Consider the following 26334-nt stretch of genomic DNA (forward strand, 5'->3'; position numbering starts at 1 on the left):
AAAACAAAAAAAAAAAAACAAAAAAAAAAAACTTCTCTTCCCCAAACTGCTTTTGGTCAGAGCACTGTTAATCACAGCAACAGAATGGAACCAGAACAGGGAGATAAGGAAGGGGCCAGTGGCCGTGTGACATGGGTCCTGAGTATAATCTCCCCAGACACAAGGACATGTGAGGAACAGGCTGCTCGCTGAGGTCTGTTTTGAGTTCCTATTGAGGCGAAGGACTGTACTGCCTCTACTTGAGGAAGCTGGTAAGGTAAATTCTGGCCTATAAAAGGTAGAGAAGTCACTCAGTAGGCAGCAAGGACAGAAAGCAGCGTCCACAGAGCATACTGATGGAGTGAGGCCAGGATGGTTCCATGATGCACTGAGGGAAAGTGTGAAGTAAGAGACAAGGGCAGCTGAAGAGGAGGAATCTGGACACTGATTGGACAGGATTTGAGCAGCCCCTTACTGTACGGCTTTGAGAGAGAAATGGGGGCTCCACTCCCAAAACAACTTCTCTCCCACTGACCACCCCGAGTCTCTACCATTTTTGATTTCTCATCCCCCACACATTTGATGTCATTGGAAGGCCAGAGCCATAGTTTGGGGGCTCTATAGTTACCACAGCCATAAACCAGACTTTGTTTCCCAAAGTTTCCAGCCTTGGGTATGTTGTTACATAGAAACAGAAAGCAGACTGAGACTGTAGCTACCTACTCTAACACAGTATGCATGACTTCTCAGCAACTCCCAACACACTCAGATGACCCTATGGGATGCTCTCAGTAGCCAAGAGCTCGGAGTAGTTCATCTGATGTCACACCCCTCCCATGAGCTGAGCTTTGTGGTTAAACAAGACTGCCCACTCTGGGTCCTATTGCCCTTGGATTCACAGAGCCCTTCCCTGGACAAGCCAACACAAATCTGCATTCCCACCACCCAGACACCTCCCGGAAATCCTGGGTGTGCGCATACTCATTGGTGAGACACCACAGAGATACTGACAAAGGCCATGGGGAGAAGTTTCCACTGCTCCTCACCAGAAGCAGGGAAGCCCTCAGTTGTATTTTAAATACTCACTCAGCTGCTAAGGAAGTAGCAGACATCTCTAAATTGTTGTCAAGACAACCAAAGCACAAATACAAACCTCTTCGGGATCCCATCCGGAAGCAGTTTTTTAAGCACACAGGCTCAAAAGAAATAGGCTACCCCTCCCCCTCCTTGTCTCCTCTCTGTCTCCATCTCTGCTCTTGCCACATGCCAATGTGTGAGAAAAATTCGTACTGGGAAACTTTCCACCTTTGAGGTTAAGACAGCTGCTGCAATACTGTTTTTGTTCGCTTTTGAGAATGTACGATGGAGGGGGGGGGATGTTGTTTTTAAGCATCTTGTTTCGTAACACTAGTACAGATTCCATAGTGTGATAGCTTGGCACATTATTAGCAAAACTGTGACTGACTGGGTCCTGAGGGTCCACAGACCCCTGCCCAGTGGGGTCAAACACGCCCCTGACCATGGCTAGCTTTCAGTGTGCCCACTGCCTGGTGGGGTCAAACCTGCCCCTGACCATAGCTGGCTTCCAGTGTGCCCACTGCCCAGTGGGGTCAAACATGCCCCTAACCATGGCTAGCTTCCACAGTGTGCCCACTGACCCCAGGGAAGAGCACTCGCAATGGCTGGCTGCACTGTTCCATGTGGCATAAACATGGGAAGCTCACAAATGTATAACAGGAAACAAACTTGAAGTTCTCAAGCACTTGACTTTCGAGATCACTAAGTGTTTAGGGTTTCTATTGTGGCGATGAAACACCATAACCAAAAAGCAAGTTGGGGAGGGAAGGGTTTATTCAGCTTACACTTCCACGTCACTGTACATCACCAAAGGAGGTCAGGACAGGAACTCAAACAGGGCAGGAATCTGGAGGCAGGAGCTGATGCAGAGGCCATGAAAGGGTGCTGCTACTGGCTTGCTCTACATAGTTTGCTCAGCCTGCTTTCTTACAGACCCATGACCACCAGTCCAGCCCACAGTGGGCTGGGCCTCCCCCAACAATCACTAAGAAATGCCCTACCACTGAACCTTAAGCAGGCATTTACTCAATAGAGGCCCCTTCCTCTCGGAAGACTCTAGCTTATATCAAGCTGACATAAAACAAGTCAATACACTAAGCTATCAGAGAACGTCCCACAGGCCAATACCAATCCAACTTGGAGCACTCGTCAAAAGAAACAAAGTCAGACACACCAAGTAAACAGTAGGAGCACCAGCGTTCTAGAAGGCACAGGGACAGGTAAAGAGACCATGCCACCTGGCCCCCTCGCACTGCTACTTGTCACAATGACCCTAATGTCAGAAGATAAATCCTCCAACCCAAGGGTAGGAGCTTGAGACTACAGCAAAGAGTCACCAGCAGGGACCCATCCAAAAAAAAAAAACAACCTTGAGCAGGGAGCATGTCTTCCAACAAGAGGCCAAGCCCAGACTAGCCACTAAGCCTCTCCAGCAACGGTAAGGCTTTGCTATATAGTAAATACACTCTGTCACCTTCCACATATCTGAGGGTAAAGCTGGCAAGGTCTTGATCATACTAAGATTTCGGGGAGGTGCGACATAGCTTTCAAAAGAGATCAGGAAGCTGAGGGCCATCTACATGCAGTACTTCACCTGGAATAGACGACCCTCACCATAAGAACAGAAGGTCCCTAGGATCCCTCCTAAAATCCTAAAAGGACCAAAGGGCTCATTATTGATTCCCTCTCCATCTTAGGGCCCAGAGGCTCTCTCAGATTCAGACAGTACAGGGCCATAGGCCTCCTTCAAACACCACCTCATAGAAAGAACCAGCCTATTTAGATAAGCAGCTAGAAATTCAGCCTGGCCCAGAGAAGGACCAGCCAAGCCAGGGAGCCTAAAGACTAGTTAGTACTCACTATGGACAAGATCTATCTCTCCTTGCAACAGACTATCTATCTTCTGACCTCAGGAACACTAAAATGTGCAACTACCTTCAAAATCAGGAGGATATCCATGTGCTATGGTACGAATGAAGTTTCAAAACTTCTAAAGATTCTTTCTCGGTTACAGAATCCTCCACCTCCAGTTCAGATTCCTATTTGTAGGGCCATGGCAAAGAGACAGAGATCAAGATAAGACACAGCCTCCAGGAAGCTGGTGGAGACTGCTTGTTTGTGGAGATGGGATAAAAGAGAGAGGGAGGAGGGGGAAGAGAGAGAGAGATTCTTTACTTGGCCTCTCCTCAAGCCAGGCTTGCTATAGTCTACTCCGGCATCACAGACCATCAGGGAACGGTATCACACATATATCTTAAAGAGACCATCCAGTATAGCTCTCCACCTTCAAAGAGAAGGGCATGATGTGTCCATCCCACAGTTCAGCCACTCATTCAGCCCTTCCAAACCCTGATGCAGAAGGTGGACCAGGCCCTCTGACTCCTGGTTCTGAGACTCCAGGTCACTCTCCTGGTAGGACTTATAAACACTGAAACTAAATCTAAGGGTGATGTCTTGGGACCATGAGTGTGCCCCTCAGTAGGTTACAAAGGAGAAAGTGTCACCCACCCCCAGGAGCCAAAAATGTTTCCTGTTTCATCTTTTTTTTCCAAGTTTAATTGTGACACGCCCCACACACCCAAGCTTCCTGTTCCTTCTTTGGAACCTGACAGTCCTTTTAAATCTTCAAAGGCCTTTCTCCCATGGATTCTTTTTTTTTTCTTTTAGTTTTTCGAGACAGGGTTTCTCCGTAGCTTTGGAGCCTGTCCTGTAGCTCTTGTAGACCAGGCTGGCCTAGAACTCACAGAGATCCGCCTGCCTCTGCCTCCCGAGTGCTGGGATTAAAGGTGTACGCCACCATCGCCCGGCATGAAGCTTGTGTTGTTATAACACCAGAAGTTCCAGAGAGAAAGGCAAGAACAGCATGCCAGGCAGCCTGCATGGGTGAGGAGCCCTGGGGAGGCCTTGCTGAACACTAAAGGGGAAGGAAGGGCCTTTTTCGGACCCCATGGGATTCTCCACAAATACAGCAACTGGTGGTAAGCGGTGAGGACAGTGTGGGGTCAGTTCCCAAGGCTTTTCAGCAAAGGATCCACTGGAACCCAGACGAAGGAAGCCACAAACCTTTGGTACATTCAATCCTAGTCTACAATCGTGGCCTGTATACACTTCCATCCTGACAGACCCATTAGCTTGTCATTGAGAAGAATGAATACGGACCTACCCTGCCCAGCTCTTCTATTTAGGAAACACTTTTCCTAGCAGAGTCAAATTTGCCAACTTCAAGGGCGGTACACGTGGTGCTGATGCCAAAGGCTACAGAAAACACGCTTAACACCAGCTCTAATTTTGGAAGATTTCCGAAATTTAATGTGGGTAGCCCCAAGGAAATAACTTCCAAACACTGAATCCCTTGAAGTTGAGATGTCTGTCTGGTCCGCGGGTCGCACGGATTAGATGCTGTTTCTTTCTTTGTTTCTAACTGTTTCTGTTTCTTGGAACTAAGAAAGATTCATTTTGGAAGGGGAAGAGCAATGGGGGTGTTGGAGGGGGTCGTCCTGCTTCTGTTCATCCACGGCACGAAAAGTGTACTGGACACACAGTTCATACATAGTTCGTCATTTCTGCTTTACAGTCAGGCCAAGTCTCCGGTTCTCCCACCCTCGGTAGGAAGGACTGATTTGATGGCTTGTTTTCTAAGTGAATAAAGCAATTGCCACCAGTCACCCACCCCACCCCCGCAGGAGGCAGAGGAATACCAGTGCCTCCACAGAGTAACTTAAGCATTCCTCAGGGAGGGAACCATCCGTGGCGGAGACGAAAACCCTAGGGGCCCAAGGGACTGCAGGACCCTTTATCGTCTGGTCCTCGACAGCCCTCCCCCCTGCCCACCCCTCAACCTGGAGAAGCCCAAGGTTCCCCGACGCGCGAGTGTAAATGGAGCAGTCGGAGACGCTCGGGAGCAGCTGGGACCCGGCGGCCGGTGCGGGGCGCGAGAAGGAGCGCGCCGGGGCCAGGCGGCGCGGGGGACAAAGGCGCGCGGGAGCGGGGATCCCCGTAGGTTGGAGCCAGGACTCACCCCGAGAAGACACACTTTGAGCTCCCGTATCGCCATCATGTGCTTTGGGCCGGGCCGGACCGGGGCTCAGCAGCATCGTCCGGGCCGCACCGCGCCCAGGCTGCGTCCAGCCGTCTCCCAGCGCTCTCGGCCGCCGCGGGGCGGAACCGTCGCCGGGGCTATTTCTGGGCCGCGGCCTCCGCGGTCGGTCACGTGCCGCCGGCCGGCTCCTCCCGACGCGTCTAGTCTAGCCTAGCCGCCCGGCTTCGGCTCCGCCCGGGTCCCATAGGCGTCGGCCTCCGGTGGCTACCCAACACCGGACTTGCGGGCAGTCGGACATCACCGGCCCTGGGAGATCTGAACCCACGGCCGGTCTCGTCATAAAGAGCCATTCGTACAGTTTATGCTGTCGGCTATGGTTCTAAGAATGCGCTTCCAAGTCGATGGCTAGTACCACCGCAATGACACTGGCATCTAGATGCCAGGACCGGCCAGGACCGGGATAAGTAGAGGAAAGAAAGGGTTAACTTGACTCATCTACTACCCGGGCTTCAAATCTCTCCTTTCCAATACTTCACTCTGCTCTACAGTGCCTTTTTCTGTGTGTAGCGAAAGATGATCCGAGAAGCAGTCGTTTGCTTATTCCAAAATCAGCGTGCCAGAGCCTAGGAAAGGAAGGGTGCATTCTAGACAGGAAGCCCCCTTCCTCCACGTCCTACAGCTGTGTGGAGCTCAGCCAGAAGCAAAGCCAGAACTGTGGCTGGCAACCGGACCATGGAGGCTGCCTGAGGCTTCGCACAGAGGGCCATGCGATCTTGTGTGAGTCGGTGTACCTCAAGCCTCTGGGATGGCTTCATTTATTGACGAATAGAAATGTCAGCTTTTGCTGGGCAGTAGTGGCGCATGCCTTTAATCCCAGCACTCGGGAGGCAGAGGCAGGCGGATCTTTGTGAGTTTGAGGCCAACCTGGTCTACAAGAGCTAGTTCCAGGACAGGATCCAAAACTAGTAGTCTAAATTTACTGGCACTAAACAACTCTGTTTGGCCTGGGATGAGACTCAGTTGGTAGAGTACTTGCCTGAAGCCCTGGTTTGATCCCCACTCCCCGTGGTCAAGTCCTTCCCCACTCTCTGCCCTGCCCCACATAAACCCAGGCTTGGTGAGTGTTAGATCCGGATTTATCCAGGCGACATTGATAGAAAGATACACACCTCTGCAGAAGCAGAATTAAGCTTTAATCAGAAGCAAGAAAGGAAGCAGCCTCTCAGGGGAAGTGGAGACCGTGTACCCAAGCACAGGAGGCAACCGGCTTTAGGGAATGTTAAGAGAGGGAAGTTTTGTCAACAGATTTTTTTCCTTGTAGTTTCAGGGCCCAGCAATGCTGGCAGATGTTCTCATTACTGTATTGGCTTTCTTGCCAGACAGGTGTTCTTATCAGCATGCTGAGTCTGGAGTTTCTCGGTTCTTCTGAAGTTCCTTATTGCATGGGTCATTAACCCTTCAGTGTCACGTACCCTTAATTCTAGGCAGAGGAAGATCAGAAGTTCAAGATTATCCTGAGCTATTTAGAAAGTTTCAGGGCAGCCTGAGTTACACGAGACCGTCTCTCAAATAAACAAAACAAAAGCCAGGGACTTCTTGTTGTTTGCTGGTTTGGTTTTTCAAGACAAGGTTTCTTTGTGTAGCCCTGGCTGTCCTGAAACACGCTCTGTAGACCAGACTGGCTGACCTCAAACTCAGAAATCTACCTGCCTCTGCTTTCTGAGTGCTGAGATTAAAGTTGTACACCACCACCGCCAAGGCCAAAAGCCAGTTTTAAGATGTATTTGTTTCTGTATTTTATGTATACGGATGTTTTGTCTGCGTGTACATCTACACACCAGAAGAGGGCAATGGATCCCTTGGACTACAGTTATAGATGGTTGGGAGCTGCCGTGTGGGAGGCTTGAATGTGGGAGCTGGGATTTGAACTCAGGACTTCTGGAAGATCAGCCAGCGCTCTTAACTGCTGAGCCATCTCTCCAAGTTCCAAAAGCCAATTTTAACAAGTCATTCTAAAGTCCTTTGGCCTCTTTCGTAGCTGTTCACATCTGACTGGTGGTTCTTTCCATTTTTCCAGCAGATCTTGGGTATCATCCGGCTTTGCTCCTGATCAAGTCAGATGGAAGGAACTCAACCCTGAAGCAGCCCCTCATGGTGAGAATACCAAAGAAAGGCCCACAAAGAGAACAGAACCCTGGAGTCAAAAAAACAGGCCCCAAGATAAACTTGTAATAAATTAAATTCCCCAGAGTAGCGGGAACTTTGTGTCTAGCAGGTGCAGGCTTATAGAGGACTACTTGTCTGGACTGAGCTGATCGAGAAGTAGCCCGTGTGGACAGGTCACAGGTCCTATCCAGTATCTCCTTTGTGTCGGTATCTCCCCTTGATTCAGCATCTGAGGACAGCCAGTTCTGTGTGGGCAGATTGGAGGCAGGCGACAGTGCCCAGCTGGAGCACAATGCCTCCTCTATGCCCAGGTTGGCTTAGCTGGGAACAACTGTTTGACGCAGCTGTGGACACTTTGGCCATGGCTTGGCTCTGCTTTCACTGGCACCTACATGTCCTATAGCAAACAGGATCTGGCCCTCCATCCCGAAGTGTGTCCCCTCGAAAGCCAAGGTGTGCTTTCTGTTTATTACTTCCTGCGGAGTGAGGGTGACTCACAAAGCTGCAGTATGTGTGGAGAGGACTACGCCCAACAGACAGTACATGGACAGGACACCCTCCAGTTCCCTTGGTGGCTTCAGCGCTCCTCCCGTTCTCCACTCTTCTGGGTGTCTGAGAGAGGCATGGGGTCTTTCTAGGTTTCCTGACGAGGTCTCCTGCGCAAGCTTTTCCTCACTGAGAGTCACTCCAACCTGTTTGTCCTCTCAACTCATGAACCCACTGAAACCTACCTCATTCCTTACTCCCTAGTTAAGTTTCTTGGAGGGGGAGCTATTGTTCGGGGTTTAGTTCTTCTTCTTGTTGCTGCTGCTACTGCTGTTTGTTTTAAAGACAGGATCTTGAACAGCTCAGGGTGGTCTCAAACTCACTATGTAACTGAGGCTGTTCTTGAACTCTGATTGTCTTGCCTCAGCCTCCCAGGTACTAAAATGACAGCCATGTGCCACCACACCTGGCTTCGTTATAATAAAGTCTGGCTCTTTGCCTTATGTGGTGATACTGTCTGCAACCAGACAGGCTCACGGGTTTATTCTCTTCCTCACACACATCTCCCCCCTGGAGACTTTGACAGGACCTCTTAAAAACCAGATCCCCATGATCAAGTCATGGACGTGCATAAGGCTGTAGGCCAAAAGAGGAGAGATGACCGCTGTGAAACAGGATGTTGGGGAATGGAGGCTCCTAAGTAGCTCCCAGGCTTTTCAGGGCATAATGTTCTCTCTTATATTCTGCTTACTTTGTGACAGACTCATTACATTAATCAGGGTCTTGTCACTGAGGCTCCCAAACCTTACAAAGGAAGTTTGTTTAGCTCACGGCTTGAAAAGCTGAAAGTCTAGCCAGGCAGTGGTGGTGCACACCTTTAATCCCAGCACTCAGGAGGCAGAGGCAGGAGGATCTCTGAGTTCTAGGCCAGCCTGGTCTACAGAGCTACAGAGCTAATTCCAGGACAGCTAGGGCTACACAGAGAAACCCTGTCTTGAAGAAAAGAGAGAGAGAGAGAGAGAGAGAGAGAGAGAGAGAGAGAGAGAGAACAAGCAAACAAGCCGTGGCATATGACTATGTACCCAACATTCAAACAGAACATTCAAGCTTTTCTCTTAAGTACTTTGTAAAATGAAAAGTCACTATGCTAAAAATGGCTTCTCCTTTTGTGCTATTTCAAGGTCTCTGGGAACCCCCTCCCCCAAGGCCTTCCTTCTTGATAGGAGCTGTTTTCACAGGACATAGTCACAGGTAACCAGGTTCAGGTATTAGTGGCTTCCTACCAAGCTTGTAGCATCTTCTTCAATCTCTACACGTGCAGAATGCCCGATGGCTACTATATGACATTCCTTGGGTGACAATAATGAGCCATGTGCCATCTTTCTGTACACCACGCACAGAGACCCTAAGGACGCATAAGCAGATAGCTAAGCATGGACCTCAATGCTGAGAGCAAAGACAAAAAAAAAAAAAAAAAAAAAAAACCAGCAGCAGCAACAACAATAACAAAAAACCATACCATACACAACAGCCACATCAATTGCACCAGTACAGGAATGCAGACCAGACTATAGCCCTCCACACTAGGAACCCCTCGCTTGGTTGGCATTGCTTGCCTCTTGATAATTCCTAGTTCAAATTAAGCAGAAGCATCCCGAGCTGACTGATAGCAATACCCTCTGCAGGATGAAATCTGAACTCCCCAGCAGACCTGGCAACAACCTCCTCACACCAGCCTTTTCTCAGCCCACTACATAGAACCGTACCATTTAAGGAGCTACCCAGATTCCATCTTTACCATAATGCCTTCTGCTCATCGTGTAGTTTGAATGAAGTACTAATACTGAGTCCCTTTTCAGTCCCTTTTAGTCTGGGGCTAAACAGATGCACGTGGAATTACCTGTCCACGTGAGATGGTTAAGAAACCTCTGGTTTCATAGGTTTTAAAATAATTTGAAACTCTTTATTTTTTTAAAACATTTTTTTAAATATTTATTTATTATGTGTACAATATTCTGTCTGTGTGTATGTCGGCAGGCCAGAAGGGGGCACCAGACCTCATTACAGATGGTTGTGAGCCACCATGTGGTTGCTGGGAATTGAACTCAGGACCTTTGGAAGAGCAGGCAATGCTCTTAACCACTGAGCCATCTCTCCAGCCCCGAAACTCTTTATTTTTTGAGGCAGGGTTTTTCTGTAGCTTTGGAGACTGTCTTGGAACTCGCTCTGTAGACCAGGTGGGCCTCAAACTCACAGAGATCTGCCTGTCTCTCCCTCCTGAGTGCTGGGATTAAAGGCATGTGCCACCACCACCCTGCTGCTCTGAAACATTCTTTTGTTTTTCGAGACAGGGTTTCACTGTAGCTATCAAGCCTGCCCTGGAACTAGTTCTTGTAGAGCAGGCTGGCCTTGAACTCACAGAGATCCACCTGCCTCTTCCTCCCAGAGTGCTGGGATTAAAGGCACTCTGGGATCTGAAACATTCTTAAGTGATTCCTCCTGTTTATAGCTCACCTAGGACATTTTTTCAAGCAGGACCTTCATCTGTATTGTGATGGATGTCCAAACAACACTACTGTTCTATGGCTCTCGAGGGTCCTGGAAACTGTAGCCTCATTGCCATAGTCTATCTCCCTGCTGTGGATTACTACTTTAACTAGGCATAAATGTGTTACATTCGTGCATGCTGCATTTGTTTAATGATGTAAAGATGTGTTGCTTTGCCTGCCCATGACACCTGATTGGTCTAATAAGAAGCTGAATGGCCAATAGGAGAGGGATAGGCAGGGCTGGCAGGAAGAGAGAATAAATAGGAGGAGGAATCTAGGCTCAGGGGGAGAAAATGAAGAGAATGAGGGAGAGAGGAAGACCCCTGGGGCCAGCGAGGCAGCTGCCAATCAGCCAGACACGGAGTAGGACGTGCAGAGTGCAAGAAAGGTAAAAAAAGCTCCAAGGCCAAACATAGATGAAGAGGAACAGATTAAATTAAGTTATGAGAGCAGGGGCGGGGGGGGGGGGGGGATGACAACAAGCAGAGGGCAACCACTTATAATAACTAGTCTCCGTGGCATGATTTCTCTGTGGCATGATTTGGGGGTTGGTTGGTGGTCCAAAAGAAAGCCTGCTACATAACAGAACCAGGAGCTATTCAGATAGTAGGATTACTGAGTCTCCTAAGCAACTGAAGATAATTCATCTCAGAAGATTCTGTATGGGAATTTCTTTCAACAGGAAAAGAGTCATCTTTATAATCTACTGGAAAAAAAAATAATTCCATTCATTCTTTAAAAGTTGACAAGAGGTAGCAAAAACTCAAGTTTCTTGAGTCATGACATTCTTGTTTAGACCATACCAAAGACAAAAGTAGACAAAGCCTGTCCCTTGGTACCATCGAAATGGCACAGCAGGTAAAGGCACTGGCTGCCAAATTTGGTAACCTGAGTTCAATTGCTGGAACCCCCATGGTGGAAGGACAGAACACACTCCTGCAAATTGTCCTCTGACTTCCAAGTGCATACCACAGCACACGTGTGCACGTGCACTCACACAAAATAAATCTAAAAATATTAAAGCTTGTGTGTGCACAAATACAGCACCTAAAAAAATGTTTTAGTGAAGCTACGGCAGTGAGATCTTGTTCACAAATGGGCATATCAGGAAGCAGAGAAACGGAACTGCCAATGTTTAGCTCAGAACCAAGGAATGGTGCCACCCACGTGTAGGGCAGGTCTGACTCTGATAACCCAGCTCCTGTAATTAGAGAAAGAACAGCCTGAAAGCAAGCAGGACTAATTGTGGACAGGACTCAGTTCCATGGCCCTTGTCTTTTTCTCTCCTGCCACCTCCCTGCCCTGTCTTTTATTGTTGCAGTATCTAGGGTGGAACCCAGGGCCCCAGGCATTGCTAGGCAAGCATTCCACAATGGCCCACACTCCCAGTGAAACCCCCCCCCCCCCAAATCCTGGTTCTTATCCACCCAGGGAAGGCTCTACTGCTTTCTACATTGCTCCAAGTGAGCAGGGTCAAAGATGTTCCACTGAGGAATTCTGTAGTTGTTCCCATGGAGCTGGGGCATCTCACACCTCCTTTGTAAACATTTGATTCCATGAGAGGAACCAGAGTGTAAACAGCACTGAGTGGGTGAAGCAACAATGTTAATTTTCTCTGTGCATTTCTGACCCTCTTTGTTCTTTCCTTACCTCTCTCCCTAGTGGGATTGTCCTCAAAACCAAGCAACTACCATCCGGTGGAGTTCCGCTGCTCGGTTTACCAACATCATCCCAGGTGGGCTGTTGACTGTTTATACGCCTGCATTTGGGGTAAAGGAGGGCCATGAGGCCCTCACCTGTGTATGTAAATGCCTTAATTGCACAGCTCTTGGGGAAGATCTAGAACTTTGGGGGCAGGAAAGGCTAGTAGGAGGGGCCCTCATCTCTGCAGGGTAAAGGCTTTCCTGGTGTGACCTCTCCCTGTAAGTAACCTCCCACGTAAGCTCTGTAAGGAAGTCCGATAAACTCCTGGGTTCCTCGGAGTGAACTTTGGCAGGATTTTGCCTCCATTTGACCTGGGACCCGAAGAGGAGGACAAGCATTGCTGAAGTCTCTCTCTGGAAAGGATTTCAGCAATACTCCCATTCTTTCTTTTTGGTCTTCAGTTGAGGTAAATAAAGCGAGATCACGGGTCTTTGGAAAACTAAACTATGAAAACACAGGAAAAGGCTAGGATTTCCCATGGGGAATGACCATTGACTCAGAGATTTAACAGGCTCTAGGGGCAGCACAGACTGGATTCAGCAAAAAATGTCTAAAGGCACTCGGGAGGCAGAGGCAGGCGGATCTCTGTGAGTTCAAGACCAGCCTGGTCTACAGAGCTAGTTCCAGGACAGGCTCCAAAGCTACAGAGAAACCCTGTCTCGAAAAATCAAAAAAAAAAAAATGTCTGAAGGATGGGAACAATTTCAAACACTTGCCTTCACACAATTAAAAACGTGTAAAAGAGGCCTTAAGTAAGGAATGACAATTTCCATTACTTGGAATGGCTGTGATAGTGGACAGCATGGCAACCTGGCTTCAAATGACACAAATGAACAGAAACAAATTTTTTAAAAGCATTTTTATCATGCATTTCTCATTTTCTGATAAAAAATTAAAAAACAGTAACAGTGGATATGACAAAAGTATATAATAAATATGTATGAAATGTCATAATGAAACCTACCATTTTGTATAATGATTATATAGTAATAAGACTTTTTAAAATAAGGGCCAAGCATAGTGGTGCACATCTCTAATTTGAAGTATTTGAGAGACAGATGCAGGCCAATCTCTGACTCTGAGGTCAGCATGATCCACACATAGCAAGCTCTAGACCAGCCAGACTGAGCAAGTACTGAGTCCTTGTCTCAAACTCCTGCCCCCACCGCCCTTTTAAAGAGATAAAACAAAGGCTGAGGAGATAGCTCAGTAGCTAAAGTGTTTGCCTTGCTGCAAGCATCAGACCTAAATTCAACTCCAAAAACTCATTTACAGCCTCCCTGCTGGGGAGGCAAATCCCTGGGGCTTTCTAGGAAGTTTAGCCCACTTGGTGACTTCAGAACAGTGAGAGGCCTGTGTGTGTGTGTGTGTGTGTGTGTGTGTGTGTGTGTGTGTGTGTGTGTGTAGGGGATGGGGGTAGGGTGGATAGAGAGAGACAGACAAGACAGCCTGAAATACACCTGAGGCTTCTCATTCTAACCTGTGAATTCTTAAGCCCTTGTTTTTTGAATTCACAAAAGTAAATTCTGCGACCAAAGAAATGCATGTGCAAGTTTGGTCTTTACCTATTCTAAATTTGAGAAATCAGACACATCTGGGGGCTATGGCATCTAATTTCTAGTCTCTTGGAGATTCGATTCATGCTATACAATCTGTGTTTTATCTGTTAAGTGATATATCCAAAAGGAGCCTTGGCGTGGCTATGGATAGCTTTTTCCCTAAGCAGATTTATGCATTCCTGAGGATCTGATTACGTGGTCTGATCCTCTGATGTTTTAAAATATCAGTATGTTGTCTTCAGTTAGGACTGCAGCACAGAAGCAAACACGCCAAACATTTAAAAATGCTCTCGCTTTTCATATCAGATTCGCCAACTGGCATCAAGTACGAAAGTCGGTGTGTTGTCCCGCTACAGGGGAACACCAGTTGGAGACCTTGAGGGTGCTAGATTTAGACTTGAGACTGTCAAAAATGGGACAATGAACTGGGCTCACTCAGAAAGCCTGGATTCTGCCCTACTTTGTACGTGGAAACCCTAGAGGACCACTTAACTCTCTGCAAACAAAAGGAATAGTAAGGTCTGTGTGTGGTATAAAGTTCACTTGAGAAAAGAGCTGCTAAATCACCCCCAAAAAAAAAAAAAAAAAAAAACCAATCCCTGACACCCCGCCACCAGATTCCCTAGGCAGCAAGAACCGTGCTAGACTCCTGATAGTCTGCCATTCCCCGGAGAGGCGGAGGGGGCAGGTATCCTCGTCGAGCCTCCCTGCGCTCGGTCACAAGGCTAGGAACCTCGGAGTGGCTGGACTCGGCCCGGCCCGCGCGCCCGCGGCCGCTCAGGGGCCGCTCGGGCGAGCGGGCGGCGCGCGGGCTCCGAGGCCGGTGCCGCGGCTCTAACGTGCCGCACGGGAAGGCCGGCCGATCCGAGCCGAGCGGAACTTTTGTCACTCAACTGTCGTCCGGCCCTGGGGCCCGGGCTTTGTTCAGTCACTCGCGAGGCCCGGGCGCGCGAGCGAGCGAGCGAGCGGGCGGGCGGAGGCGGCGCTTCCTCCACTCGGAGGCGGGAGCCTGGGCCGCGGACCGCCGGCGACGCACGAGCAGGTCTGGGAGGGGCGCGGGCGACGAGCGGCGCGCGGCGGAGCGGGCGGCGACCGGCGGTGGGCGAGGCCCGGTGACCCAACAGAGCTGCGGGGACCCCTCCCGCCGGGCTCGGGCACAAGCCGCAGGTCCACCCCGGCGGGCAGCTCGCGCCGCGCTCCGCACGCTCGGAGCCAGGGCGCCTCTAGCCGCGGGTGGGAACGCGCCTGCCTCGGGACCCCGCCGGCCCACCGGGCGCGGGAGGCGGGCGAAGGGCGGCTGGGGCGCGGGAGGCGGGCGGACGGGAGTCGCAGCTGCCGCAGGCCCGGACCTCGGCCCGCCCCGCGCGCGCCCCCGCTGGCCCGCGCGCGCCCACCGGCTCCCGGCTCGCGGAGCGGGATCCCGGGAGACGAGGAGGCGGGGGCGAGCACAAGATGGCGGGTACGTGGCCCCAGTTCCCCGGGCGGCGGCGGCGACGACGGCGGCGGCTCCCCGCGCTTGGCGGCACCCGGGACAGGCCGGCGCGGGGAGACGCCGCCGAGCGGGCGGCGGGCGGCTGGGGCGCGGCGCCGGCCCAGGACGCTGACCCGGCCTTTCTTCTCTCCCCCGGCGCAGACCTCTCGCTGCTCCAGGAGGACCTGCCGGAGGACGCGGACGGACGTGAGTGGCTGGCGGGCTGGCGGACGGACGGGCCGGTGGGCGGGCGAGCGGACTCGGGACCCCGGCGCGCCGGGGACTCCCGCGTGGCCCGACTGCGGCCGCCGCCCGCAAGCTCCCTCGGGCCGCGGGGCGGCTGTTGGGGGGAAGCAGAAGCCCGTGGGGCGGAGGCCGGTGAGGGACATGGGTGTGTTTTTCCTGAGTGTCTTCCGCACCCTCGCCCCGAGGAAGGAGGCTGCCGGCGCCGGGAGGTGTTTCCGCAGCTCTCCCGGGCTGCGCGGTAGCCATGCCCCGGTGCCCCGGCCCGCCCTCCTGGGGTTCCCTCGCCCCGGTGTGTGCAGCTCGCTGACTGGTGTTTTACTTGAGCCCTGAGCCGTCTCAGGTCCCCTCACCGCCACTCACGAGTTTGACTTGGGAATTTCGGGGTGGTTAGAAGGTGTGGCCTTGGCAGGCTGCAGTGACTAGGTTCAGAGAGCAGATTTCTTTAATCCAGGACGTTCTAAGCTCACCCGCATATTTAAATGCTAAAACTGCAGGTTTCGTTGAGATATTGAAGCTTTTTTTTTTTTTAAAGAGTTGATTCTTTTGTACATTAAAAAAAAAAAAAGAAAAGAAAGCTGCTCAACTTTTGGACGTTGTTTCCATTGTGGTGAAGGAAGTGAATTATTTAGGTATCTTTCATTTGAATGTTTTACTAAGCGGAAAATGTTATGGGTTGGAGACAGAAAAGCCTACGATGAGTTAGGCTAAGTTTATGTGGGAAGAAGTTGTAAATTACACTTGCGTGCAGACGATTTCTACTCATGCTAATGCAGATAGGGACTGATAAAAAGTTAGATCACTCGGTTTGAAATGTGTATCAAGCATAGATCATGGGAGACTTAAGGGGACCAAAAACTAGGCAGAGTTGAGCTGGCTACCCTGGTTCAAGCACTGTCTAGTTACAGGAAACCCTGCCCAGACCGGAAGTGTGGTTTAATACCTGCCCAGGTAATCCAGAGATGCCATAGTTTGCTCTTCCAAAGATAATCCTTAGCATTGTCTGGTCTGATTGTCTTTACCCAATTGAAATCCTGTTCTGAGCAAAGGGAGATGTACTGTTTAGAAAGTGCCTCAGTCAGGGCGTCTATGGATTTGATGAAGCACCTTGCCCGAAAGCAACTTGGCGAGGAAAGGATTTGGCTCCTGCTTCCACATCACAGTTTATCACTGAAGGAAGTTAAGGCTAGCACGGGGTGGGTGTGGGGCTGATGTAAAAGCCCCGAAGGAGTGCTGCTTTCTGGTTTGTTCCTCCTGGCTTGCTCAGCCTGCTTTCTGTGGAACCCAGCAACCAGCGATGACACTACAGACAATAGGCTGGGCCCTCTTAACATCTGTCACTAAGAAAATGCCCTATAGGCTTGCCTGCTGCCAGGTAAGGAGGTGCCCTCTTCTCAGCTTTCTCTGCCTCCACCCAAAACTAATCTGCGCCGAAGGCATCTCTGAGGAGTGTCTTTAAAGCCTTACCAGACTTACTTACCTGTTGCTAAATTCTGTCTGGAGACTGATGCCTAGTACTGTTTCCTTAAGTAACTGTCTTGAGGGAGCAGTACACACAGTGAAGACAGCTTCTATGTTTAATTTTTTCCACATGGGTCACTTATTGGCCTAGCAGTATGCTTTGGGTATTAACCAAAGCACTTGTTGATTTTAGATCTCTAGCAAGGTTAGGACTGGAGGTGTGGCCTTAATCATGTTATCTTGGGGCAGGGGCTTCTTGTTGGTATAAGGTGTGCGTCTTTGAGGCTGGCTGTAGCAGGAACATCTGAGCATTCCTTCACTTTGAGGTAGGTGCCATGCCCCCCTGCAGAGGCACAGGGCAGTTTCTCCGTGGCTGTTGGGGAGCAGCAGTCTGGAGGAGGAGGGTAGAAAGAAAGGGGAAGGATGGGCAGCACTTGAGCTCTCAAGAGTGCTGTCAGGAAGGAGCCAGTGGCCTGCCTGTTGCAGTCTTGGCAAGGGGCACTTTGGATCACCTGGGGTGTCTTGTCTCACTTAGCTCCCTCATGCCTGTGTCTTGTCATTGGGACAGGTCTGAGAAAAGTCCCCTCCCTTATGTCATCATTCATCACTTGGCATGGGCAGTGTGTGCTGCTCTAAGAACAGTACTGACGTGAGCCACGAGAAAAGGAGGAAACGGTATGACGTTGTGGAGTTTACCTTTTTAACGTTTAGTTTTCGTTCCGTTTAGGTAATGTATTCAAAGGCAAAATCAGCTAATTGTAATTTGGTTGAAGATTCTTAGAGAAACTCCTGGGTTTTCTCGGTTACTAAAGCTTTTACACATTAATACCTGTACCTAGAGTTTTGGGAACAGTGTCTTTAGCCACTCTGGTCTCTTGTGAAGGGAGAAAGAGTGAGGAAGAGAATCTGACTGTAGTGCTCACATAGAGAGCAAGATGGCTTGTGAAGAAAGAAGAAGGCTTCTCACATCCCAGAGCAGCGGGTTCAGTCTTCCTAATGCTGTGGCCTTTAATACAGTTCTTTATGGTGTGGTGACTCCCGGCCATAAAATTATTTTCGTTGCTACTTCGCAACTGTGATTTTCAACTGTGAAGTATAATGTAAATATCTCTTTTCTGATGGTTTAGTTAACTCTTGTTAAAGGGTCATTTGACTCCAAGGGGTCACGACCCACAGGTTGAGAACCACTGTCAGAGCCTGGGATGGCAGAGGGCAGCCAGCTGGGGTGCCCTCATAATAGGGAGAAAATTAGTTTGTGGTCAGGCCCTTGAATCTTGGTTATCTTTTTCTAAAAGATTCATGGCCAAGGCCATGTTGGAAGGGACACCAAGAAAGGAGAAGGTGAGGGTCCAGTCCCTGAGTTTGTATGGATTTTGTAGACTGGGAGAAGGAGTTGATCAAAGACCTTTGGAGAAAAAATTTCCTTCAGTCATAGTAAGTGTATTGTATTGTTTATGGAAAGGCCATAAAGATGAATGCTGCCACTATTAGAATGTATTGAAATTAAATATAATAAAACTTTTCATGTTTGAAACGTTTCAGTAATGTCTTGTGTATTTTCAAAATGAAGGCAAACAAGTGGCTATTTGAATAGATCTTCAGCAGATTTCTGAGTAAAATTTTTAAAAATTTAAGATTATCTTTCTTGAATAATGGAATCAATATATAATTATAGATTTTTAGAGAAATGCTTAGGCATTTTTTGTCAGTTTTCCAAAGGTACAATTTGATGTTGCTGAGTTTCTGAAATGGATAAGTTAGGGCAGCTGCAGGAAAAGTTGTTAGTGTGGCTAGAGAATCACTGTAGGAGTTGGATGAACATGTAGACTTACTAAAGCAGCATATGGAAGTAAACCTTCCCTCTGTGCTCTGGTCATTGGATGCTGATCACAGGGACAGAACTCCCCAAGTTCAGGCAGAACTTTAACCTAGGTTCTTAAAATACCGTGTTTGGGGCCTGGAGAGATGGCTCAGGGATTAAGAGCATTCAGCTCTTCCATAGGACCCAGGTTCAGTTCCTAGCACTTGCATAGAGACTCACAACCGGCTGTAACTCCTGCTCCAGGGAATCCAACACCCTCTTTAGGCCTCCATGGGCACCAGGCATGGTGGCGCACAGACATACATCCTGGCAGAACACCCAGACACATAATTTAAAAATTTTAAAATAAAATACTGAAATTTACATTGCCCAGTTTATAACATTGTCATGTAGACTGTTGGTTGGAAGCCAGGCCTGAAGTTCTGACATCTAATCCAGGGTGCTACTAGGGTTTCAGTTTCCAGAGTGCTGCTGTGGCACCCAGGATCTAGCTTAGTTCTTGTTTACGCTTGTTTTAACAGTAACAGCGTGATTCTGAGCATTTGGAGCCGGGTGTAGAGTGTGCCATTTCACAGGTTTTTCCATTGGCGAGGTTCTAGAATCCTTTTACATGTTTTTGGGAGGCTTGTGGGGAGTGTGCAGGCAGAGGACAGAAATGACGAGGCTAGAACTAGCTATTCCTCTCAGCCCACAGTCCTACTGATGCCCCCCTCCCTTCTGCATCAGGCTCACAGTTCCTCAAGTTTGCTGAGAGTTTCTGGAAACCAGGAATAAGTGTTTGATTGTCAAATAATAGGAAGATTGCACATTTTTAGTTTCCAGTGTGCTTTGTTGGTTTTCAAGAACATGATTTTCGGGTGAGAATTTAGACACACGCAGAAGCAGATGAACTGTCGTGCCCCTCCGCCCAACTGTAGCTCTCACTTACAGGTACTGTGCACTTGTGAGGGAAGCGGGAGGAGGCAGGCACGTGCCTGTTGAAACTGGTCAGTACAGCATTAATGCTGCACAGGACCTTCGTATTTACAGCTGGGTTCTAAAGTCGATCATTTTTACATTTACTTCAGCTGTGTTTTGGTAGAAATAACTCACTTAACACTTTACTTGCTTGCTGGGAATTTATGATAATTTGGATCTGGGTTTATTCACTTTTTTATTTGAATTACCCATGGAAAAAGAATGACTAACCAAAGTAATTGGGCTAATGAGACAGTAAGAGAAATGTCCTCAAACTTAGGGGACCCCATGGTGACCCACACCTGTGAGTCCTGTTTGGTAGCTGTGTTTCTCTCAATCAGCAGTTAGAAAGCATGAGCTTGCTCACTCCCTGGTCTGCGCTTATTTACATCCCTCGGTCATTTCTTCTAATATCTAATACAGAGAGTTATTGTGCTATTTCACAAATAATGACGAAAATTTATATGTGTTCAATATAGAAGCAAGCTCCCCTACCCCATTCATGGATGCCAAATCTGTCCATATGGAAGGTCCATTGTGCCATAGATTATTCTTAGCCATACAGGGTGGTAGGGATGCTTACTTGTGGTCCCAAAACAAGGGAGGCTGAGGCTGGAAGGTAGTGCGTTTGAGTCACACTAGGCTACACAAGCTCAAATTCTAGAACTAGATCCCGAGTGCTGGGATTAAAGATGCGCACCACCATCACCTGGCTAGATAGTGTTTCAGTTACTTAGAAAAACCATCTCTAAAGAGTTAGTGCTGTTCAGTACTTCAGTAACTTTAATATGTTTTAATAAACATCTTGCACATTATTGCAAAGTTCAAATTCAGATTTGACAGACATCGTTGCCTGAGACTATGTAAAGACTGAATCCCATGCTTCTCAGGTTTGTCTTTTTAAAGTTAGGATTTGGGCTAGGGTTGTAGCTAAGTGGAGAGCTCTGGCCTCCCATGTGCAGGTGCTGAGTTCCATCCCCAGCACCAAACAAGACAGGCGTGAGGCACAGTCCTTTAATCCCCTCACTGAGGAGGCCGAAGCAGGAGGAACTCTTGAGTTCAAGGCCAGCCTAGTCTACTGAGTGAGTTCCAGGTTCTAGCACAGCCAGAGCTACATAATAGAGACCGTCTCCAAAAATAAAAATAGTATTCTTCCCCCCAGAAGTGGCTTAATTATGTTTTTGCTACAACACTAAGCTAGTCTATAATGGGTCAGGTAGTATAAGCAGCAGGTTTGTAAACTCGTGGCTGCTTTTGTATGGCTCGGATTTACCATAAAAGAGTAAAAGTGTCTGTATAAATAGATGAACCTAAGATGTTTCCCAATAAGACTTGATTTACAACAGTTGAAGATGGAACTGTTTTGACATGCTGGCCGTAGTTTGCTGGCTTCTTTATTGTAAAATCCAAGGTCTGACACTTTTATTTTTACCCATAGCTGAGTCCCCAGAACATAGTAGGCCTTTGGTATATAACTTTACATAACTTGATAGAGTTACCAACTACTGAGGTGGACCTTTACTTTTCTGAGCAAACTAAATTAGAACAAAATCCTAATTTGGGTTATATAATTTATTTTAAAATTAAACTTACTAGTTTTAAGTCTTCACTCTCACATAAAAGCAGCACTAATATAGTGACTTTCTGGACTGAAACTCCACCTGTATCCAGTCACTGTTAACATTCTTCCAGTTGGCTCTGCCTCCGTCCACATAATTATACAAACAGCCAAAATACAGTGCATGGGTTACTCTTAATTTCTGAGTGGGCCTTTCAGGAATAAATTGTAACCTACCTCTAGTCCTCATCTCCTAAGAGCAGAGGCATTCTCTCCTAGACACAGTCACTTTTCGCTCTGAAGCATGTAGCACTGGTGGAATTCTGCTGTGCATGTGGAGTCTGTATTGCAGTACGTCATCCTTCATCATAACTGCTAACTGAACTTCACACACCGCACTTGTGTCTGTTTTCTCAGCGCTCACCACTTGTGATGCTACATCGGTTTTATTTTTCAGTTTAATTTACCTATTTTATTTATTTTAATATTTATTTATTTATTCATTTGTTATATATACAATATTCTATCTGTGTGTATGCCAGCAGGCCAGAAGAGGGCATCAGACCTTATTACAGATGGTTGTGAGCCACCATGTGGTTGCTGGGAATTGAACTCAGGACCTTTTGGAAGAGCAGGCAATACTCTTAACCATTGAGCCATCTCTCCAGCCCCTCCCTATTTTATTTTTATTTGAGACAGTGTTCCCTATGTAGTGTAAAGTGGCCAGAGCTTATGTAGCCCAGGTTGACCTCAGACTTGCAATCTTCCAGCTTTTGGCTCTAGATACTGGGATTACAGGCATGTGAGCCCTGTACCAGAGACACTGGCATCTAGAGACTGGGATTACGGGCGTGTGAGCCCTGTACCAAAGACACTGGCATCTAGACAGCGTGCCCGTCTTTGTTTTTGCGTTTTGTCAGGACAGTGATGTGGTCATCTTATTTGCTCAGCACTCCAGCCTTTCAGTTCCACTTCTGGGAAGTAACGTCTGCCAGATTTCAGCACTGTAAAAGGCAGGCTCCCCTCTTGTAAAGGACGGGAGGAGTGATGACTGCCTGACACTCTCCACCCCAGTTAGAGTGACAGCTGTCTGTCCTGAGTCTGTCAGACTTACTTACTGGAACTCTGCCTGCAAGGGAGCTCCCTGGTCACTTTTTGGTATGTTTATTTGTTAAAATATGTTAAAGTCCCATTTTTTATTACTTTAGTAGTAATTTCATACTTGTTATTTTAGTCAGGGTTCTCCAGAGGATCAGACTGATAAAATATATAGTCCACTAGTCCAACAATGACTGTCACCAATGGAAGGTCCAAGAATTTAATAGTTCTTTATTTTATGAGGTTGGATGTCTCAGCAAATCTTCAGTATACATCAGAATTCCCATGAAGCATGCTCCGATGCCGGTAAAAGAATAGACTTGTGAGTGAGAGAGCAAGCCAGCAGGGCAGGCTTCCTTCTTCCCTTCTTCCAGTCCTTTATATAGGCTGCCAGCAAAAGGTGTGGCCGGTTATAGGTGGATCATTCCACCTCCGAAGATCAAGAGAGCCAAGCAGTGCTGGCTCACACCTTTAATTCCCTCACCAGGGAGGCAGAAGTTGGAGGAGCTCTGAATTCAAGGCCAGCCTGGTCTACAGAGTTCCTAGATAGCCGGGGCTACACAGAGACCTGTCTTGAAAAACAAACGAACAAAAAATTAAGGTTAAATAAAAGTGGGCCTTCCCACTTAAAATGATTTAATTAAGAAAAATCCTCCACATTATCCCCGCTGCTTGGGTTTTAGTGAATTCCAGATGTAGTGTATGATTACCTGCCCAGCTCCCTCAATGTAGACAGTGTATTTAATCGGCTCACCCATTACTCTGTCATCATCCCCTACTCTCAGGGATTGCCTTTATCTACTCTTCTTCTTTTGTGCCTTTGGGGGCGGTAGCCATCGACTTTCCTTAGGGCTGCTTCTGTGAGCAAGGCTGAGGGGGTATTTACAGTAGTGTGGACCCTTAGCAGTGGTCCCTTCTCCCCCAGTAACCTTTAACTGCCAATAGCTTCTTAGGTGGGTTGAGGCTCTGTGGAGTCCCTCAGCTCCTAGCAACTGTTAACTGCTTATAAAATCCTCAGGGAAGGGTGTGGCCCTGTAAGCTCCTACCTTTTATAACAGAATGTTGACAGGCCCAGTCTTGTGCTGTGAGCTCTTGAGTGACGTGGCCACGTCACGTCTGCAACACTCCTCCCCTTCATCATGCCTGAGCGTGCTGGTCCGCCTCTCCATCCCTGGTTCTGTGTTCTTATGCTGCAGTGTAAGCAATTGCTAATAAAGTATTCCACATCTAAACATACCCACACCCTGTCAGAGAGACAAACGCTTTTTGTGTAGAGTTCCTTCTTCTCAGATGACGCGTTTGTGTTGTGTTGACAAAAACCAATGCCTTTTCAATAAAAATTTGTTTGCTGTTTGTCACAGTCAGTGCTATATTCCTCCTGGTCAATAGCATGAAGAACAGCAATGAAAACAAACATTTTAAGTTGTATGATTGATGAAAAGTGTGTGTGTGTGTTTGTGTACACGTATGTGGAGATCAGAGACCAGTTTCTTTCTGTCACTCCTTGCTTTATCTGAGGTGAGGCTTCCCACTGAATCGAGTTGACTTTTGGCTAGAGCGGATTGGACTACAGAGACTTAACTGCACTCGGCTCTTTATGTGAGGGCTGGGGGTCTGAACTTGGGTCCTTCACTCACTGAACCATCTCCCCAGCCTGGAAGTTCACATTTTAGGCTTCTCTTTGGTACAGAGAAACAAATTCGCAAACATAAAGTCATATTGGGATAAAATTCTGTGGTAAAAACAGAAAGTGATGTGGAAGAAAAAAGAATGTAAAATTCAGTTTAGTGGATTTCTTTAAACAAGTGGAAAACGCATCTCTCATGTCTGTCATGAAAACATACCTGCAGGTTTGGCATCTCAGGCTTTTCCCTTCAAAAGTCTTGTTCTGAAATAGAGATTTGGGCCATCATTTTGTTTTTGGACAGGGTCTCTACACAGCTCTGGCTGTCCTGGAACTTGGTAGACCAGGCTGGCCTCCAACTTGAGAGATCTACCTGCCCCTGTCTCACAAGTGCTGGGTTTAAAAGTGAGCATCATCTTTTGGATTTTTGCTTAAAATGACCTCTTTCTTGTCCTATTGGTCAAGCTTCAATCGCATCTCAACCCCCCCCCCCCAAAAGTTTTATTTCTTTATCAGGCCAACTAAAAGTAAGCCATGTGTGTACCCACATGTATGCATGCCATCTCAGATATGTACCTCCTTAGGGTGACCTTTTCGCCTTTGTTTTGATTTTTGTTTTTAATCATTCGGTCCATACCTGTCACTATTATAGTTAGGTGCTATCCTATTCACTGGTTTCATCATGCAGAAGGCACATTGAAATTTTGTGTTTCTAGTAACAGTCCTAAATGCAGAGTTTCCATGCGGAGAGGCCTGATATTTGTGGGCTCTGTCAGATCTTTATAGACAACATCATTGTTGTTGGCTCTCAGTGTAGTGATATACTCCTGTATTCCCAGCATGGAGGAGGCAGCGGCAGAAGCATCATTGCAAGTTCAAGGCACAGTTGGGCTACATAGTAAGTTCTTATTTATATGACTGGACCTTGTCTGAAAAAAGATAGGGTGCAAACAACTACTTTGTAAATGATAAAATCTATTCTAATTAAGTAATTGGTCAAGTTCAAGTAGATAGTTCACAAGTAGCCGCAGAGCATGAGAGCTGAACCTAGACCTGATTGAGATTTTCGTTCTTTCTAGCTTCTAAACTTTTAACATTTTAGATCTTGCTTTCTTGTAAAAAAATTGGGATGTTTCAACTACTTGGATTTCTGTTAAGTGCAAGGAGGTAGGTATGTTCTTTGCACGGACTTTTCTCATGCCCCAGAATTAGAAGAATATATGTGTTTAATTTAACTTACCTGGAAGTAGTTTTCAATGGGCTTTGAGATGTGAATGGCTAGATTCCTATTAGGAGTCCATTCTGTTTGAGTAGGACATTTGTAGGCCTAATTGGACTCAAATTCATGACCCTCCTGCCTCAGCCTCTTAAGTTCAGGGATCACCAGGGCTGTACATTACATAGTAAGTCTGAGGACAGCATGCCTTATACTGTCTCAAAAAAAAGGAAAGAAAGAAAGAAAGAAAGAAAGAAAGAAAGAAAGGAAAGAAAGGAGAGAAAGAGAAAGAAAAAGAGAAAAGAGGTTAATGGATAGTAGCTTATATTACTTTTGTTTGGCAATCTTTCTTTTTAATTGAAAATAGTCCTGCCAATTTTAATTAGCTGGGAATAGTTGGTTAGATTTAGAGCTGGCATTTTTGTTTCATTATTTTTTTGCTTATTTCCTACTTTTTCTTTTGGATTGGCTACTTTCTTTTTTTTTTTTTTTTTAAAAATGGAACGCTTAATGAATTTGCATGTCATCCTTGCGCAGGGGCCATGCTATTCTCTGTGTCGTTCCAGTTTTAGTACATGTGCTGCCGAAGCGAGCACGGTGACCACTTTGTGCTGCCATGTTAGTCCTCTTTCCCTCTGGTTATACCTTTTTGTATGTGTTAGAGGTTAGTTCCAGAATTGTGATTGTAATTTGTGTTACCATCTATTTAACGTGAATGTACTAGGGTGAAAATGGCTCGGTGCTTGCCTTCTTGTATGATTGAGGCCTTACATTCAGCTTTCAGCACTGCTGCCAAGCTTGACAGCCTGCCTTTCATACAGCATCCACATGGTGGAAGGAGAGCACTGACTGTCACACACATCCAAGGAAATAAGTGTTTAAAGTGTAAGTTTAATGTACTGCTTCAGAAGACTGTGGAGACCTTTTCACCTGTCCTGTGTATTGACCCTTACAGTCTGATGCTGTTTTATTTAAAGATACCCTGTCATCCTTCAGGGTATATGTGATGCAGGATTTTTTTTCCCAGCAGTGATAGGTTTTAAACATTTTTAGTGATGCTTTTGTATGTATGCATTACATCTGATATTTAATATACATATATATCATTGTTTATATTGTTATAGGGTTTATTTTTATTTTTTTAGTTTCTTTGTATTTGTTTTGGTTTTTTGAGACGGTTTCTCTGAGTAGTCCTGCCGTGTTATAGACCTGGCCAGCCTTGAATCAGAGATCTGCCTGTCTCTGTCTTCCACGCGCTGGGAGTAAAGGTGTGTACTTACCATGCCTGGCCTTGTTGATTATTTCTAAGTTTCTTATTATAACCG

At 47.4% G+C, this 26334-nt stretch overlaps 2 protein-coding genes, 1 long non-coding RNA gene and 1 other non-coding gene across 8 annotated transcripts in view; 2 read left to right on the top strand and 2 right to left on the bottom strand.

The window, feature by feature from the left end:
* Rab31 (RAB31, member RAS oncogene family) overlaps nt 1–5239 on the bottom strand; it is a 120670-nt gene extending 115431 nt beyond the window's left edge. Inside the window, exon 1 of the mRNA XM_050153521.1 lies at nt 5075–5239. Within this exon, the coding sequence (XP_050009478.1) occupies nt 5075–5113 (39 nt within the window). The 5' untranslated portion in view covers nt 5114–5239. The remainder of the gene's footprint in view (nt 1–5074) is intronic.
* Nucleotides 5240–5356: 117 nt separating this feature from the next.
* Nucleotides 5357–14437, top strand: LOC126508332 (uncharacterized). 2 transcript variants are annotated; one of them, XR_007593779.1, is made up of 3 exons: nt 5357–5872; nt 7173–7249; nt 11959–14437. It is a non-coding gene; the product is annotated as an uncharacterized lncRNA (long non-coding RNA). The 2 variants fall into 2 exon arrangements; XR_007593780.1 differs by having other exon boundaries at nt 7176–7249.
* A 75-nt stretch (nt 14438–14512) lies between these two features.
* Nucleotides 14513–26334, top strand: part of Ppp4r1 (protein phosphatase 4 regulatory subunit 1) — a 54283-nt gene continuing 42461 nt past the window's right edge. For 2 of the 4 annotated variants that reach the window (XM_050153517.1, XM_050153518.1), the window contains exons 1-2: nt 14627–15018; nt 15193–15237. In XM_050153517.1, the coding sequence (XP_050009474.1) occupies nt 15012–15018; nt 15193–15237 (52 nt within the window). In that variant the 5' untranslated portion in view covers nt 14627–15011. Of the gene's footprint in view, nt 14602–14626; nt 15019–15192; nt 15238–17354; nt 17410–26334 lie in introns of those variants that run through there. The other 2 variants (XM_050153519.1, XM_050153520.1) reach the window with 2 other exon arrangements.
* On the bottom strand, nt 25502–25605 carry LOC126508335 (U6 spliceosomal RNA). Its single transcript, XR_007593781.1, has one exon. It is a non-coding gene; the product is annotated as a U6 spliceosomal RNA (small nuclear RNA).

This window comes from Alexandromys fortis, unplaced genomic scaffold (genome assembly GCF_014885135.2).
Source record: "Alexandromys fortis isolate MF-2015 unplaced genomic scaffold, M_Fortis_MF-2015_v1.1 scaffold_61, whole genome shotgun sequence".
NCBI classification, from domain to species: domain Eukaryota; kingdom Metazoa; phylum Chordata; class Mammalia; order Rodentia; family Cricetidae; genus Alexandromys; species Alexandromys fortis.